The following is an 18276-nucleotide window of genomic DNA, read 5'->3' as shown; positions in this document are numbered from 1 at the left end:
GGACCCTTGCATCCACGCACGCGATCTGTCAGACTGCTTTATTTCTTTTGCTCCCACACCCACAGCTGACACTGCAGACAACACACCCCTCCCCGCTGAGCTGTAGGAGCAGAGGTCAAAGGTTATCCTGGACATCACATCTCCTGAGGTCCTCTCTCGCCGACTGGAGTTGAGAGGAGAAAGACTAAGGTACAACAACAACAAATGTCATCACAGGTTGGCTGAAACAGGCTAATTTCAGCTGAAATGTTTGCATTTTCAAAGCATAAGATGATTTTTACTTTATATACACTGATATAAAGTAGAGTAGTACTTTACTCTATTAAAGTATGCTCCCGGTGCTCCAGCATTTGACACGCATCTTATTTTTGGATGCACAGGTACTGGCTGCAGCCTGTGTAAATCTTTTAGCAAGCTTTTGAATTATTAACCAGCATTAAAAATAGAGGAAACAGAGCAACTCTGAGCTTTTATGATCAGGCAGATAGTCAGCAGGTCTCTGAACAGACCATATAAGGTGTGGCACAAAACAATGCATAAAAATACTTTGATAACTTTTTACAGCCTTCAAGACTCAAAGATAAAAAAAAAAAACTCAAATTCTTCAAGTATTATTTTGTTTCTTTTCAAGGCATTTATATGTTTTTCTTTTTGGGAAACATTATTCCAGAGCAGCTTTTTCCAAAAATAATTATGATACCTCAGATGGTGACGCAAATAGTGGCTCCGTTTTTGCTTTGTTGGCATCTTCCTGCATCTTTACATCTTCATCTGATGTTTATTTTTCAGCTTTATCATTTAGTAACAGCAAAAGGTGTGAGAACAAAATTAAGTCTATTTTGAGAGCGAATCAGATGTTTCAGGCACATCCTGCCTCTTTCACTACATTCAATCAGATTTAAGTAATCCCAAAAAGCAAAAAAAAAAAAAAAAAAAAAATCATAACATGAGGATTTTAAAACGTTAAAACCTGGGTTTTATTTAGCTCTTCCTAATTACCTGTATTATGAAATAAAACAGATGAATACATTCTTTATTGATACGGTTACGGTTGGCAGTCCTCACTCATTCTTCCTTTTCTTTGAAAGAAAGCCGACACCAGACAGACGAAGTGTGAAGAAACCATCCCTTTATTTATGTGAAGCAGTCCAAACCAAAGTCGGAGTTGAAAGAGTTAAAAACAGTCAGTGCTCAAAACAGACCAAGCCCGAGGTTTCCTCCACCCGGCTGTGGGGTGAGATCTACGCCGAGCCCGAGGCGCGAGAGGCTCCACAGACATGACATACGGTATAAAAATACACGACTCCAAACTACGTTTTACTGCTTTTTAACCAAAACACTACAGCAGCACCAGCACTTTCAATGTAGAGGTAGAAGGGGAACTACGGGGTGAAGGAGTGAATATCTGTGAGTAAAGAGGAGGAGGAATGTTTGCCAAACTCCGACTGATGGGGGGTAAAAATCTGCAGCGGACCACATTACCGACAAAAGTCTTCCGTTTGCTCTTTAGAGAGTGAGAGAGACCCGGACCGGCCACACCGTCTTTCTTTCTTTCTGTGAGGGTTTTATTGGTTGTTTCCATGGTGATCACAGGTTAAATGGTGTCAGTTACCATGTCGCTCCTCGGGACGTCCTTACTTGGCGTTGGCAGAGCTGCTGAGCGCCTTGCGCACCGCCTGGGCGATGGCGTCGCGGTCGATGCCGAAGAGCCGCAGCAGCTCGTGGGGTTTGCCGCTGCGGGGCACCTGGGAGACGGCCAGGCGGTGAACGGTGAATCCGGGTTCGTTCACCACCGCCGAGCACACGGCCTCACCGAGTCCACCTGAATGCAGAGCAGAGCCAGTTCAAAGTGACGGATAGCCTAAAATCGCTTTCTCTGTGCTCCAGTCGGCCAACAAATCTTTCTGAATTCAACTCAACTTCTTTGTTGGAGGGATGTGATGCAGAGTGGCAGGCGTGACACCGGCCTCCTGTGATGTTTTCACTCTTGTTCTCACACTTTTAAGGTTAATGAAGCAAAAATAAATAAAACTGGTTTGACTTCTTGTATTTATTGTCCTTGTTCACTTGGGGGAAAAAAAAAAAAAAGTTAATGGACTTCAAAAGAGGGAACATCTTCAGCCTGACAGGCAACGTTATTTCCAGCTGCATCCATATCAGCCTGGTTACAGTGGCTTGAACTTTTTCACATTTTGTGATTACAACCACAGATTTTCATGTATTTTGCTGTGATATCATGTGACAGACCAACACAGTGCAGTGGAATAACTGTGATGTAAAAGGAACATGCGTAATTTTCACTTTTTTTCAAAGATAAAAATCTGAATAGTGTGGTGTGCCTATGGATTCACCTCACTCATTCTATTATGACACAAAATAAAGAAAAAAGTTGTGAAAACTCCTAAAGCTGGGTTAAGTAAAAAAACAACAACAAACAAACATCATAAAAGCAAATAACATCTTAAGGAGCACAGCTCTGTTCGTTTTATGGGAGAATAACAAAACCTTATAATCTTAGTATTGAGTCAGGGGGTGCTAAACTCAAAGCTGTGACATACTTTTTAGGTCTTTGTTTAAAATAAAAAATAAAAAATTTAAATTGTGTATCATTCCCCCCCCCACTTCTCTATTATGTGGTATTTTGTGTTGGTCAATCACATAAAATGCTAAAAAAAACACCTGCAAAGTTTGTGGTAGAAAAGTCGGTTTGTGTGTAGCTTTGCAAAACACTACATGCATGCTTCTGCTCGCCATTCATTAGCAGCAAAACAGATACGACAAATAACCTAAAACGTATACAATGAAGACAACAAAATGAGACTGGAAGGGAAGCAGTTTCTCAAAGCTTGTATCTGTCGGGCTGCAGCTGTTATCTAGGGCGGCAGGAGCCCAAAGGCCAGAGTTGAAATTAAGATGCAGTGACAGCCCAGTTTTCTCAGCTCGTCCTACCACTCCGCAAGAATAAGCCATGTGCAACAACTACCCCCTTCATTCTCTTCTCTATTTTCAGTTTGTTCTCTGCAAAACCACAAAGGTTATAGCAAATAACACAAAGACCCAGAGATATTCCTCCTCTGACCTGAACTGAACATGATGGAGGCAAAAACACAAAGTCACTACATCATTGCAGAGGTGTTCACTCTTTTTGTACTTTACTCAAATGTGCAAAACAACTAAGTGAACATTGTTTAATATTCAGAACACAACTGTAAGAACACAGTAATATGACTAGATAGTGAACTTCATCAATTAAATTAGCTCATTTTAAAAAACGGGGGTATGACAGTGGCCAATCAAGATAAGTTAAACATTTAACATTATACAGCATTACATGCTATTTAGCTAGGATGCTTCATTTGAATCATTTGAGTGGTGTACCTTCGTAGTAGTGGTCTTCCACTGTGATGATGCGTCCTCTGGTGGCTCTGGCACTGTCGATGATGGTCTTGGAGTCCAGGGGTTTGATGGTGAACGGGTCGATCACACGGATGTTGATTCTCTCTAATGAAAAGGAGAAGAAGAAAAACTTCAACATACAGAAGGTCATCTTATCATTTCCCGCTGCCTTTGGTTGACCTCTGTCTGTGTTTTTCGTTCTGTGGCTCCAGACCTTTCTTCAGCGTTTCTGCTGCAGTCAGAGCCTCCTGGAGGGTCACTCCTGCTCCAACCACGGTCACGTGGTCGTCATTGGTTTTATACACGACCTGAAGTCGAACAGAAAACATATCGCTGTGGTACGGATAACAAAGGTCACAGGTCACCTGGTTCGGTTGCTCCCAACGATCACAAAGTGCAAAGGAATCTGGAAAGTAGCAAAGGTAAGACCACAGTTCTCTTCCTGACACCTCGTCTGAAAATATTTTCAGCCCAAATGTTGTGAAATCAGAACCTTACAAAAGGTTTGACATCATCTGGACTGTATGTAAACTATTGAAGTTAAAGAAAGGATACTAAATAGTTTAAATGTATCCTTCTCTGATAATGTTGACATTTAGCAAATAAAAATGATTTCAGTGTACTAGGAGGGACTGTAATCTGATTTTGTCAGGTTATGTGAAAATAAAAGGTGGTCTTTTTACACCAGGTGTGTAAATATGCAGTTTTTCACTGCATGCAAAAAACGAATTGAAAACGAAATAAAAACAAAACGGAAATGAGGAAGCGCTGCTCCAGACCTTAGCCTGACCAACATGGAAGTCGTCGTTGCAGTTGTAAATGACGTTGTTTTCTGGGCGACTTGTTCGTATGAAGCACAAACCCTGTAACAACCAGAAATCATCGTCCTGTGGCAATGTCGCCGTTTTTAAATTGTCGCTCACTAAAGGTGACATCCGAGTACCTTTGTGATGGCTGCGAGCTCCACAGCCTTCTCCGTGGAAACCCCGTCGCTCGGGTAGAAGATGGTCGAAGTGGGAATGGCTCTGAACATGGCCAGGTCCTCCAGGCCCATCTGAGACGGCCCGTCTTCCCCTAATGCAACAACAAGCCACTTCTCAAAACAAGGTGCGGCACGTTATGAAACGAAAGAAAATCAAATCAGCATGAGAGGAACTGACCGACGGAAACGCCGCAGTGGGAGCCGCAGAGGTTGATGTTGCTCTCGGAGATGGCGGCCATGCGGAGCTGGTCGTAGGCTCGGGCGAAGAATGTGGCAAAGGTGCTGGCGAACACCACGTTACGGTCGCGGACAGCGCAGCCGATTGCCACGCTCACCTGCACGAGAGAGGAGGGAGAGGCAGCAGTAAAGGTAACGAGGTGGGGAGACACAGAGAATGTCACGACGTGTTGTGGATTCTATAGAGCAACACAAAGACTCCAGGGAAAGGGATTTGCGTTTTTGTCAGACAGTTTGTAATTTATTCTCGTCTGACCAGATCACCTTAGTCCACCCTTCTACGTAGGCCAGATTTGTAGAGTGTATCAATAATGGCTGTTTTGCTGCATGGACTTTTCAACCAGAGCTTTGAACCACCATTTTAATTCCTCCTGATTGCATCAACGAAAATATATTAAAAATCATGTTTCATTTAATTTCCTTTTTGTAATTACGCACTACTTTGTGTGCATAAAATATTGCATAAATGTGCACTGCTTTCGTATGATATTAAGTTACATAGACAGTTGTCATGTTTGGTTTATAAAACTGTGCAAAAGGTTTAAACCAGCACACAATATATACCAATTTTCTAAATTACAGGAATAGTTGTAGTTAGTTTTTTCGAAAGGAATTGACTGAACTGAAGTACAAAAACTACACCGTCTTTCAATTTAACTAATTCATTTTTGTAATGTAGATAATAACACTCTTTTATTCTCGTCATCTTTGATTTTCAATAAAGTTGGACTAAATTGACCTGTTCCCCAAATCGAAGATCATTTCTTTCTTTGAAAAAAGATTTCAAGAGCAGGAGATTCATATCGGAGCATTGTTTCTGTCAGGTTTTGGAAAAAAAAAAAAAAACAGACTGAAGACAAAATCTGTGTTTCCAGTTCTGCTGGATTGTCTTTAGTTCTTTCAATTTTAACTAAAAAAAAAGATCCATGCTGACATCACTGAAGACATTAGTTCAGTGGGAACAGTTCCCAATGGGGTAGAAAGTTCTAGTAAACCACAATGTTACCGTTTTGGCTCCGTTCACTCTGAAACCTGGAAGTGCCTCATACTTCTCACCATGTTCTGCTCTGCAATGTAGCACTCCACGTAGCGGTTGGGGTGCTCGTTTTTGAAGAGCTCAGAGAAGGTGGAGTTTTTCGTGTCTCCATCGAGGACAACCACTCGTTCGTTGTAGCGGCCCAGCTTGGCCAGAGCCATGCCGTATGCCTTCCTCGTAGCAATCTGGTAAAAAAAAAAAAAAAAAATAAAAAATAAAAACACACACACAAATCAGTGGGGAGGAACTGTCACACGGTCGTCATGGCAGATCTCACCTTGTCTCCAGGTTTGTAGTTGGGTGCGCTTGGCATGCGGATGTTGCGCAGGCTGACGGACGATGTGTCGTCATTGGGCGGCGCAGGATAGAGGCGCTTGTTGCAGCTGACGATGCGGCTCTGCAGCTCCCTGATCACGCTCTCCGACATGTCTTTGGGCAGAGGCTTTCCATGCCAGCCCATCTTATCCTCAGCCGCTGACAGACACATAAGCACCGATTTATTACAAAGGACTGACCTGAGGGGTTGGCCTGCAGGCTTCCAGAGATCAGATATGTACATGGTGTGGTCTTCAGGATGCCTTCATGCATACTCTGCAACCAAAACTCCCTCATCATCTTTACATTTAGCCAAGTTCAGACAGGATTAAGCCTGTCCTGATGTCCAAATGATAATTTTCCACTCCACAAAGTTACGACAGTCCGTTTCAAATTTGAGGGGTTAAAGTAAGAGGTCAGAAGACGTTTAGCTTTCTTAGTAAAGACTTAAAGCTTCTCAATGCAAACTATGCCGTTAAAACAACTATGCTGCTTTCTCGCTCACACACATGTGGTCACGCACTTTTGGCCTTATTATCACAACATGCGCACAATGGGCGCCTGCTGGGAGTGTATCTTACACATTCTGGAGGATTATTGAGCTGTAGCAGCTAAAGCAGGACAGAGCTGCTTGGATTATTGGAGGCTAAAGGCAATGATGACACGTCGAACCCCATCAGGGTCAGTTTCCACCTCTTTAGTCGGGTAAGTTTTATCCCTTAATCATTCTTCAGGACCACATTGTAATTCTCCTCCTCACTGGTATAAATCTTGGCGCTACCTGGGATGCCTTTGCCCTTGATGGTCTTGGCTATGATGGCGAGGGGCTGGTGACGGGGCTGACTCAGCACCTTACACAGCTCCTCCACACTGTGACCGTCCACAATGATGGCATGCCAGCTGCACAGAGAGAAAATAAACTTTCTGTTTATATTAGAGAAAGGAAGCATTGCTCATGCAGATATTCTTCAGAATATGAGTTTTTAATGGGGTTACTGACATGAACGCCACACTATGTGGCTACATGACAGCCCAAGTAATCCAGACATTCAAAACAAACCTCCAAAACAAATAAGTTCATAATTTAAGTCAAGCTTCCTAAAGGGGAACAACGAGGACTTGTGCAAATTTTCTTGGACTATTTCTTAAAGCCAGAGTATATTAATCTGAAATCATGTGTTTGCTCTCATGGCTATGCATTATTTTGCAACTTTATTTTTATTGCATACACAGTGTGTGAATGTTGGCTACTTATTGAAGTACCAAGCATCAACTCTCTATATCTGCATCATATTCTGTGGAACTAGTTGTTTACGGCAGCATGAGCATAATAGCAGAACATCAGGCATTGGCCAAAAAGATGGAAATAATGATTTTTTCCCCCCCAGTAACCATATAGAAGTTTCAATATCTGGGGTTCGGGTTTGCTATGAATCCATGGCAGAAAGAAAATAACAGTTTATAATTGTTAGTTTGTTTATCACAGGTCATCAACATTGCATCAAGTCACCAATTTTACTGCATATTGCTTATTTTTCTTCTGTCGTGACGTCCCTGGATGCTTCACGCTCCGCTCACCCAAAGGCCTCGCAGCGTCGCTGGTACTTCTCCACATGGTGCTGCAGTGGAGCCGGGTCGCTCTGGCCCAGGCGGTTAATGTCCATTATGGCCACCAGGTTGTCCAGCTGATAGTAGGAGGCAAAGGCCATGGCCTCCCACACCGCACCCTCCGACACCTCTCCGTCACCCAGCAGGCAGAACACCCGATAGCTGCACACAGGGAGAGACGTATTACCATCACTTCTGTCACATCTCCACATAATCCTGTTCCTGACCCTAAAAACATGAAACACGTCCATCCGTGTTTCACCTGCTCTTCCGCCACTGTCTGATCCTCCTCAGTAGTTGTTTCTGTGGCGTAACATCTTCTGACAGACTTCCAGTCAGACGGATACGTTGCTGTTTAAAAGTCTGGCTGAGACATGCAGCTTTAAAGCATGCATTCCAACCACGAGCTCCAAGAAAAACAACGTGTAGCTCAGAGGGGAGGACGAGTGGAAAGAGATGAGAGGAAGAGAGAGAGAGAGAGAGAAACCGATAGCAGGAGAAAACCTGCCAACGTCTGAAACAAGATCTAAAATAAACGCAGGTTTGACTGTCAGTGAATATTTTTATGTATTAAAGCAGATTTATTTTCTGGACACCTCCAACGATTCAAACTAAGAAAGAAAAAATCAATTTCTCACAGGTTCTGTGAGGTGAGAATAACGGATTTAGACAAGGTGAAAGCAATTACTGTAAACAACCCAAACTGAGCCAGTGGCAATGAGTTGTGTTGCATCGCATGTCGTCTAAACAAAACCGCAGAGGAGATGAAGAGTGGCGCCTCCAGTGAAAGCATTCTGTGATGCTTTATTATCCAAGTATATTAATTCCTGCATCCGGTTCACATTATGTCACAAACACACACACAAAAAGCACAGCATGCATTTCTTAATTTTTAAATAGTTAAAAATCTGAAAAGTGTGGCATGTAAGGCCATTTTAAAATAAAGGAAAAAAAAAATGAATTCCTGGATGTGCAAAGTGTTTTGACACAAGTCCCGAAAGCAGAACTTGCACCACAAGTTCGTTCTACAAAATATGTAGTCAGTGGGGCTGAAGATAAAAATATAGCAAGAAATGCTGATGATTTATGTTGTTTTTACTCTTTAAAAATTGGACTGTGTTACATAAAATCCCAATTAAGCACACTGAAGTTTGAATTAAAGTACTGCGACAAAAATATGGAAAAGTTCACACGGTGTAAAAAACAACTTACCGTCTGTTGCATTATCTGGCAGGTTTGCAAAGAACGGCGTGCAGCTTATTGATACATCTCCTGCTCATAAGTTTTCATTTTAAATTTAGAAATAAATTCCATTGTTACCGTCATTCATGCTGGGTTAAGTTTCGTCCACACAGTGCTGACTCTTCCGCCCATGCACATCAAGCACAGTTCATAAGGCAACAAAATAAAAATCAGGCTGCAAAAACGCACCGTAATCATAATAACCATAAAAATGACAAGTTTGAAGTAGAAATTGTATAGAGCATGTTAATAAAAACCATCAATAAAGAAGCACCATATTTGAGAATTAAAAGAATGTCTTGTGTCTACATAGCATTTGTTTCTGGGCACTCAAAAGGTTAACGCCGCCCCTACGTCCACATCATCACATGAGATATAAACACAAAAACGCACTTATAATAAAAACCATCATTTATATCTGAGCACAGCTGAAGGATTTTATTGTAGAGTTTTGTTTTCTTTTTTAAGAGGACATGTGGCACATTGGTGAGGCAGAGTGACGAAGGAGCTACTGTGTGTGTGTGTGTGTGTGTGTGTTTTGGCATCTCTGATTATTAGAGCAGAAACAATCGAGCGCACACAGAATGCAACATGCAGGACATTCGGCTTTCCTTTAACGACCGTTTCGCTCTCCGTTGTGCTCAGGAGACCAACAGTCTCCCTCAGTTCTGTTCAGAGTGAAATTATTCAGTCTGGTTTAAATCCTTGAAAGTGTGAATTTCATGGTTTTTTGGTTAGATTTTTTTTTTTGTCCATTTAGAGGCCGTAAAGCGACGTGGATTTCTCTATTGTTGGAGAGAAATCCACGATTCTTTCCAGATCGCAGCAGAACAAAGGAGACACACGTGGAGCGACCCAAACCAGTTACCAATCTGCTGAGTAAGTGTTTACATGAAACTGCTCTGTGGGCATCTTACATGGAGTCAAAGAGCAACATAAATTTAAACTCTAAGCAAATCAATTAATGTGAATTATAATTGCAGCTTTGTACATCAACAGCTTATTAACAATCAATATGTCTCGTCACTTGAACGCCCCTTTTTGATACATTTTTCTCCCGTTTAAGACCTAAAGGTGAACCAACAGGAAGTTTCGCTCTGGTCTAAATGTCGCCACAGACTCAGGTCTGTCAGGGAGCGTTTGATGCAAATCTTCCAGGCTGAAATGTTACATCTGCACAGCTCCCTGCAGAGGGTTTGTGATATCATGCATAATTTCATGCGAGCAGATTCAAGTGCAGGGCATCGTTTTTGTTGTTATGTTTTCTTAAAATGTTGAGCATTGTGGGATTCACATTTAAATCAAATCATTCAGTGATTTTAAAATTTCATTAAAAGTAAATAAAACATTTGCAACCACAGATTGTTGGATATATTTATATATTTCAAGCACGCGACAACCTGCCTGCACAGAAGGAAATATTGTATATTGTAAAAGTAAATGTTGTGTCTTTATATCTGATCTAAACATAGAACAATATCCAGCAGTTTTTAATTCAAATAGCAACACATCATCAGCATATCAGCATATTTTCCTGCATCTCATGTAACAATTGAGCCCTTTTGATCTTGGATGTTGCATTTATCTATTAGGTTTATGAGATTTATACTTTTAGCATATCTTCAATTTTTATAAATCCAGTTGCTAAACTCCTGTTTTAATGTTGCCAAGTCTGTGGGTGAGCTTGTTCTGTGTGTGTATGTTGCCTTGGATGCTACCTGGCCTTGTCAAAGTATTTTCCAGTGTAGGCCATTCCACAGGCGGCTCCCAGGCCCTGACCCAGAGATCCAGTGGCCACATCCACGAACTGCTGCTTCTGTTGGGAAGAACGGCGACACAAAGCAGTTAGACTGTACCGCAGTCTGAGCTCAGTCAGACAGAGGATGGATTGTTTTTGTCCTTTCCAAGGTGAACAAGAACATGCGACAGAGGACCAATCTGTGCTGTAGACGAGTTCTGGTGTTGTAGTGTCTGGACTCGATGTAAACAGTGTTGACAATGTCTGCAGCAGAGAACAAACTTTGTTTGCCAAACAGAAAGAGATTTGTTACTGCCTGCAGTATCATCAGTGGAAATACACTACAGAGAAAAATTATTTACTCCGTTACAGATTTATTTTCTTTATCTTCACTTGCCACACTTAAATGCTTTCATCATAAAAGAAGTGAAAATAAAAGTCCAAGTAATTACGAAAAGCAGTTTTCAGATAATTTGAGGTGAAAGTAAATGATATGTTGCGTTTATTGGATGGATTTTTTTTTCTTCCTGCTGGATTTGGTGTCACCTCACCGGCACAGGGTGACCCTCCAGGATGGAGTCGACTTTACGGAGGTTCAGAAGCTCGTTCTCCTTCAGGTAGCCGACCTCTGCCCAGACAGCATACAGCACAGGAGCTGCATGTCCCTGGAGAGGCAAAGGAAAGATGTTAGAGACACTCGTTAAACAGCTGCTTGGTAATCATTAATAATTATGTGGACATGGTACAGATTTTTAAAACATGGCTCAGACTGTTTGTCGCTTCTCTGGTTTAGGGAAACGTGCATCCACAAGAAGTGAACAGTGCTGTGTGGCACATGAAGAAATAAGATGGATACAAATCTGTTGATAGTAAAATCTGAAACGGAGTTATGAAAAGGGTTAACATAAAGAGATGCAAACATACTGTGATGAGCCGTTTCCTTCAGTTTCTACACAGGAGACCAAAGTCTTCATGCAGATGGGCGTTCTGGTTTTACCTTGGAGAGGATGAAGCGATCATTGTTGGGGTTGCGGGGGTCTTCAGGTCGATACTTCATGGAATGAAAGAAGAGCACAGACATGATCTCTGCCGCGCTGCAGCATGATGTGGGATGGCTGCAAAAACAAGAGAAAACTCAAACATGTGGAAGATAACCAAGAAGGTCATTCCAGACTGCCTGCTATGCCTGGATGCAATGACATACCACTGGTTTCTGGAACAAATACACCCAAGTCCAGAACTCGCATCCGCAAGTGAAAATGTGTTGAGATTTCAGTTCATTTCAGTTTGTCGTGCATGCAGATAATATGTGATACAGTCATATATTTCTATATTATACATCCACAGAAACTGAACAGTTTCTCTATGTTATACAAATATATGATGTCAAGATATGGTAGAGCTGGAATAATTCAACAAAAAAAACTAGGCTTAACCTTTTGTTTGCAAAACATCCCAATTATACCGAACTTAGCTCTCCAAACAGGCATTTTTCCTGTTTTTTATACGTTTAAAAAGTAAACAAAAATAAAAGTAGCTGAAGATCACTAAAAATAAAAAATAAGTGACTTGCGGTAATTTTGCAAATTGGATTTTCAGATTTTCAGCTAAACCAATTAACTTTTCTCAAAGCTCTACCTCCTCTCCCTCCATCCCCCTCCACAAACACACACGCACGCAAGCAAATACACAAATAATCCTCCGAAAGGCTTGACCATTCCTCCAAATCCATCCCATATTATAAATTACCTACGAGAATGCATTGAAGGGGCTCTAAATACAAGACTTCAATTGGTTGAAGAGAGAAAAAAAATCTCACTAAAGTAGCATGTTTTAGTTCTCAAAATCCATAGGAAATAATTCTCATTTTCGCCAAATTACGCACAACCACTAAGAGTCAGAAATAGCAGCAATATCACTTAGAAATTACATCCCGACATCAAAATACGATGCCTTTCGCAGTGACTTTCTATTAAGCGACAACAATTTAAAGCACAGCTCCAATCAGCAGGTCGGCATTTAATCTCCCCGCCGTCTCATCTCACCCGCTGCCCGCTGCAGTTGTCGCCTTGATGGAGTTGATTCGGAGCCGGGTGGCGATGTTCCTGAGCGCCTGCACCGTCTGCTGGTCCGGCTTGTGGTAGTCCTCCATCTGTCCGATGCAGTAAAAGAGAGGCGGGGGAGAGGGAAAAAAAGCAGAGGCAGAGCGGCAACACACAAGCGGGACAAAACTCGAGGAAAGAGTTAAAAAGCTGCAGGTCAGATGTTCAGTTCAGGAGAATAAAAAATGGAAGATGATGGGTGCGCATAGGACGATGGCAGGGGTTAAGAGGAGGCTGCAATGTGCGGCGTGAGAGAGTCACAGAGGGAGTACGGAGGAGGGAGGGGGTGTGTTTATAAGCAAAGCCTATGAATATGGCTCATATGGGTCTGTAGGTTATCCAAACGTGGCACAATTCATATGGGTGTAAGGAATGAAATCATAAATCCGCCAGTGCGTTTCCCGGATCTTTAAATGTAGGTCGTTCAATAGTTACAGAGATTCAAACTACACTTTAGTCTATATTGTGATTCTCAGTTATGAACAAAATGACGAAAGATGAAAAGCGCCATCATCCATCCAGATGTTTACCTAAAGCTGATAGTGACACCTGGTGGACAATACGGAGAAGTGCAACGTTTATTAAAGCAATGAAGACGACGAGCATGACTTAATCATGTTTCAATCAAAACATGTAAAAAAAAAACAAACAAACAAAAAAACAGTTCAGTTTTGTAATGTCTTAAAGGAGACAAAAAGCAGCACATGTACGCACACACATTGGTGGGTTCAGATCTTTATTATCACAAAATATGTATAATGTCCACTTATGCACAATGACAAACCTAAAAAAATACTTAATTTGCAATGACTTACCCAAGAAACACAAATCTGGCCAGAATGATAAATAATGATCTTAAAATCTTAAATATGACACTTGGTTCATATATTTGTTCCTTATTTAGAAATCTTAAAACAGATGGACTAGAAAAAAAAAGCACTGATTTAATCAAGATTTCCACTTAGTACCGAAAAAAATCGTCTGACATCTGGTTTGTTCCAGGCTGCACATATTTAACTTTCTATCTTTGAGCTTAATTAAAAAAAGAAAAACGGCACTGAAGAACAGAGCTGATGCTGATAGCAAACACATTCAAGTCATGATGTCACAAAGGCTTTACGCCACAATTATTGGTAAAGATGAGCAAAAAAAGTATTAAAAACAGTTTGCTGTAGCAACAGACCGAGGAACACAATGGAGTGGGAATTGGCTGTTTTTTGCTCTTTAAATTAGTAATTTATTACACCAATTTTTTTGCAGCTTATCCAAATGTGAACTTTTAATTTCTTTTACCTGCAGTTTCCTCATCCAGCTTCCAATTTTTTTTCCAGTGTTTTAGACACAGGTGGGTTTAGGAGAACAGAGAATGTCTTGTAGTCAGTTGCAACTCTCTGTGTTTAAAGGTATTTTCTCTTAGTTCCCATTTTGAACAGTGACTAAGAAAATGTGGATCTTGAAATAGGAAGGTATTCATTACTATGAACATTTCCTACTCTTATCAATTAAAAAAAGCAAAATCATACGTTTAAAAAAAAGCTTCAGTTGTACAGAATTGTAATTATTAGGGATGTCAATAAGTGTGGCACTTGTAATTTTGTTAAAAAAAATAAAAATAAATAAAAAAAAGTAAACGTTTCTTAATTTTTCAGTGAGTTAAGCCAATACAGTAAAAGATTATTTTATTTTAGAGATTTTTGTGCACATCTCTATGCAGCAGGTAATAGAATTTATTCAAGGATGTTTCTGATTTTTCAAAATATAAAGAAAAACAAAATAAAGGAAACTATAAAAAAGGCAGACTTTCATACTGCTTACAAAAATACATTGCTTCACTGTTTGTTTCGGTAAATAAATCAGAGCCTGCAAACTAACATCCAGAGTTTTAGAGGGAAAAAGATCCAGGATGTCTGTTATGTTGTGACAACTGATGCAGAGAAAGTTTTTCTGGGAATAAAACATCTGCAAAATAAACTTTTTTTGTGTCTTAGACACACTGGATGCACTATTCCTGTCAGGATTCACCGCTAGATTTACTGGAGGAGTCTCTTACGGCAAAGAATTTAATTCTCTACTTGAAATCAAACTGTAAGCAAAAAATGAGAGTAGTTTATGTCATCCAATCCAATCCAAACTTTAACGACTCGCCTCCCGGGTAGAAATGAGAATGAAGTTGTTAAAGAAAATTCAGCTCCAACTTCTCCTTATGCGTTTTGATTGTAGGAGGATGAATGTAAACAGGAATCCAAACACCAACATGACTTTTGTTTCTCCCTTTTTTGCACAAGATATTTAAATTCATATAAATCTAGTTCTGTAGTACCTTCCTTAAGCATCTCACAATGCTGGTCTGAATCTTTTGTGTACTGCACAAGTCTTCCCAACCCCCACCGAGAAGGTCAAAGGTCAAGCACTGAGAGCTTAGCTGGTGGAGGAGAGGCAACAGCAAACAAGGATGAAAACAAAAGGAACAACTGGAGGAAAGAAAGGATGCAAAGATGGGGCTTTGTGTGATTAGGAGTTATAAACACATTCTACCACTGAACCTGAATTAAAAAAAAAAATTAAAAAACCAGCTCAAAGAAAAATTCAAAATTTAAGTTTTTTTTTTTTTTGCTTCAACGTGGTAGAAAAGGAAAGATATTTATTCTAAAAAAAAAAAAAAAAAAGTTAATTTTTTGGTAAATAAACGTCCACTGTATTCTTCCCTTTCCTGTAATTGGATTTCTTGAAAAAGTGGCCATTAGTTTAACCAGATTCACCATATTTGGAAAGTACGGCTGCAGGACGTAGAGAAGAAATATTCTCCCCTTCGTGTTGCCTTGGTTACTGATCCAGGGTAACAGGAGATTCCAGGGATAGATTGCGCGGCTTTCCTGTAACAATCCTTGGCACATGAACCAGTGCCAAAAAAAGACAACGTGGTGTGCCGTGCGTCACAAACCTGCCTGCTCATCCTGTGTTTTCTCCCAAAATCATGTGTCCTCTTCCATGGCCAGAAAGAGGCCTCAACACTGAAATCCTGTCCGCTTAAAGCCGGACTACAGCTTCATGCTGCTGAAGTCCTTGGATACGCTCTGCAGGTAAGCGTCATGAATGGCACTGAGGAAGTCCGAGTCATTCTGGAGGAGGAAGCAAAACAAAAGTAGAATGATTAAAATGTGGCACCCCTTTTAAAAATCCTTATAATGAAAGTTTATGCAGTAGCATAAAGTTACACTAATTTTTCCTATGAATCCTCCTTTTTATTTGAGCTCAATTATTACTTGCAACATCAAAATTCTACATTAAAAATTATTATTAAAACTGTGTACAACTTTTCTTTTGCCAATAACAAGCAATTAATCTTTTACTTCAAATTTCCACAAGTTTGGACCATCGAGTCCAGTGGGCTTCTCTTAGGTGGCAATGGAAGAAGGGAAAGCTGAGCTGATCCGGTCATGTGTTTTGGATCAGTGTCCATGGAAACGGTAACAATTCATTTTCAGCTTTCTGGCTGTTTCCAAAAAATTCTCATTTAAGTTTTACAACATGTTTACTTTAAAGAGTTCACAGTGCCGCATACTGTACGGTCCCCAGTGCCTTTTGAGAAACATAGAAAGCATTATTTTGATTGCTTGACCCATCCCAGATGACCAGTACCTTAATGAGGTGCATCAAAGTCTCCTGCAGCTGGGTTTTACTGCAGGGGGCCTGCAGAGTCTCTGCAGCTCTTCCAGAAGCAGAGGATGGATCCAGAGGGGCGGACGGGATGACCGGTACTGTTGTGGTTTTATTTGTAGTCTGCTGGAAAGCACTTGGGGAGAGCAGCACTGAAGCATCTGAGCCTGGAACAGCGAGACCAGGGCTCATAGGAATAGCCTGAGAGGAAAAAACAAAGGTTTAAAAAACCAATACTGACAGAGCATCAGTTACCAGAGACAAACAACAAACAGCTGAACTCACAGACATTGGCGCAATCAGTTTGGGAGGCTGAGAGAAAACGTCCTTCTTGGGCTCTTGGAAGCTGTGAGGGGGGACCAGCGTGCTCGGCAGGAAGCTGGGAGCCAGGATGGGTTTGTGGATGCCAGAATTCACGGACGAAGCTGCTGGCTTGAGAGAGCCAACAATGTCCTGTCCCAGAAAGGCAGCTGAAGGTGCTGCGGGTGCGGTGAGGTTATTGTGATGCTCCGACCCAGCTGGAGCCATCAGCAGAGGGGAGACGGAGCAGTGAGGCTGGGGGTCTGGCATGGGGACCATGTGTTTGAAGACAGGACTGGGATTGAGTGCATAGGGAGCGGGGATGTGAGCAGGTCCGTGTGGCTGCTGGCGAGAGCCGGGGTCGTGGGTTGAGAACTGCTGGGTGAGGAGAGGAGCCTGGTGAGCTGCAGCGGGATACGGCTGATTCTGGACGTAGACGTTAGGGAGGTCGCCGGAGGAAGAGGATGAGGCGGCGTTCTGCGCAGAATGTTCTTTAGGGAGCGGAGAACCAAAGAGCTCCTCGACAGTGATCTGCTTCACCATGGTGTGAGAGCTCTGGGTGGTAGACAGTGCAGTATGATTAGCTTAAATCAGTGACCGGTGCAAGACAAACAAAACTCGCATACATACGATACAATCGCAGATTTTCAGATTTTATCTCACAGATAAAGACAAAGGAGAAACTGTGAAGTGAAAGGAACATTATGAAGGGCTTCAAAATATGTTTGCAAATACAATTCTGAAAAGTGTGGAGTGCTTGTATTCAGCAGCCTTTACAAAATAGAACATTCAGAAGTCATCAAATCAGCATCTAATTTAACCTCGGTGTAAATCCAACATTGACTTCTGAAGAACCACTGCTCAAACAACTTCATATTTGTTTTAATTTGAATTACATTAACTTAAGATTGAAAAATATGTAGAATAAAAAACCCCCAGATCTTTATGCACCATTTGGATGATGCCATTTTTGTCCTTTGTCACTTCTGCTATTTTCATTTAAATAAATCTTTTCAGGAATTAGAACTGCTCCATTTTGATTTCAGTTATTAAAATTACTTCTCAAGAAGGTCGGCTTTAGTCTGCAACATAACCAGCTCTGGTCGATAACTTTGGTGTTTCCAAACGCAAATGTTTGAAAAATAAATAAACAAACCTTTTCAGCTGGATGTGTACTGTGTGCAGGTTCTGGAGCCTTGTTGATGCTTGTTTTCACATTCAACTCTGCAGACACATCCGTTTCTCCACTCTGGGCCTTCAAAGCACACAACACATGTAGAGTTAAACTTAAGTTTAGTTTATCAAAAGCCAACATGGGGAACACACATAAAGTAAAGAAAGGTTTGAGAAGGATGGGAAAGGTGTCAAAATTTAAACCTGGAAAAATAACCAGCTGAAAAGCTACATCTATATATATTTGGCATCAGATGTAAAATGTTGAAAATGGAATAAAAAAATATAACGTGTAGAAAAATATATATTTTTTCCAACATTTTCCATTTTCTTTGTGATGCTTTTCCAGACATGGGAAATATTTCAATTAAATTAAATAGTTTTCAAACCTCTAGAAACTATTTAGAGCAGCATTGGTTCTTAACCTTTTTTGAGGTACCGAACCCACCAGTTTCATATGTGCATTCACTGAACCCTTCTGTAAGTTGGG

The 18276-nt window shown here is 41.0% G+C and overlaps 2 protein-coding genes across 2 annotated transcripts in view; both read right to left on the bottom strand.

Moving 5' to 3' along the window:
- Positions 1–1110: 1110 nt before the first annotated feature.
- Positions 1111–13061, bottom strand: LOC106952890 (transketolase). Its single transcript, XM_015041314.1, has 14 exons — positions 12600–13061; positions 11552–11669; positions 11106–11219; positions 10535–10632; positions 7545–7736; positions 6748–6866; positions 5929–6125; positions 5672–5836; positions 4557–4713; positions 4340–4470; positions 4176–4259; positions 3611–3704; positions 3379–3501; positions 1111–1822 (listed from the first exon to the last, which is right to left on the bottom strand). Exons 1-14 carry the CDS (start codon positions 12704–12706, stop codon positions 1635–1637), a joined length of 1887 nt encoding a protein of 628 aa, XP_014896800.1. The 5' UTR covers positions 12707–13061; the 3' UTR covers positions 1111–1634.
- Positions 13062–15254: 2193 nt separating this feature from the next.
- The window catches only part of dcp1a (decapping mRNA 1A), a 12408-nt gene continuing 9386 nt past the window's right edge, over positions 15255–18276 (bottom strand). Inside the window, exons 6-9 of the mRNA XM_015041313.1 lie at positions 17770–17868; positions 16599–17168; positions 16296–16514; positions 15255–15775 (exon numbers count right to left, since the gene is read on the bottom strand). Coding sequence (XP_014896799.1) covers positions 15695–15775; positions 16296–16514; positions 16599–17168; positions 17770–17868 — 969 coding nt within the window. The 3' untranslated portion in view covers positions 15255–15694. The remainder of the gene's footprint in view (positions 15776–16295; positions 16515–16598; positions 17169–17769; positions 17869–18276) is intronic.

This window comes from Poecilia latipinna, unplaced genomic scaffold (genome assembly GCF_001443285.1).
Source record: "Poecilia latipinna isolate Pla-1442-1.1 unplaced genomic scaffold, P_latipinna-1.0 Scaffold545, whole genome shotgun sequence".
In the NCBI taxonomy this organism is placed as follows: domain Eukaryota; kingdom Metazoa; phylum Chordata; class Actinopteri; order Cyprinodontiformes; family Poeciliidae; genus Poecilia; species Poecilia latipinna.
The sequence above is the reverse complement of the archived record's forward strand: the minus strand, read 5'-3'. Positions and strand labels throughout refer to the sequence as shown.

Excerpts from the sequence above, each read along its gene's own strand:
- LOC106952890 (XM_015041314.1), bottom strand. The coding sequence starts at position 12,706 with ATGGAGGACTACCACAAGCCGGACCAGCAGACGGTGCAGGCGCTCAGG. Across the intron at positions 10,633-11,105 it reads TGGAGGGTCACCCTGTGCCG|AAGCAGCAGTTCGTGGATGT; the intron begins GTGAGGTGACAC and ends TCTTCCCAACAG. Across the intron at positions 7,737-10,534 it reads AAATACTTTGACAAGGCCAG|CTATCGGGTGTTCTGCCTGC; the intron begins GTAGCATCCAAG and ends CCCTGTGTGCAG.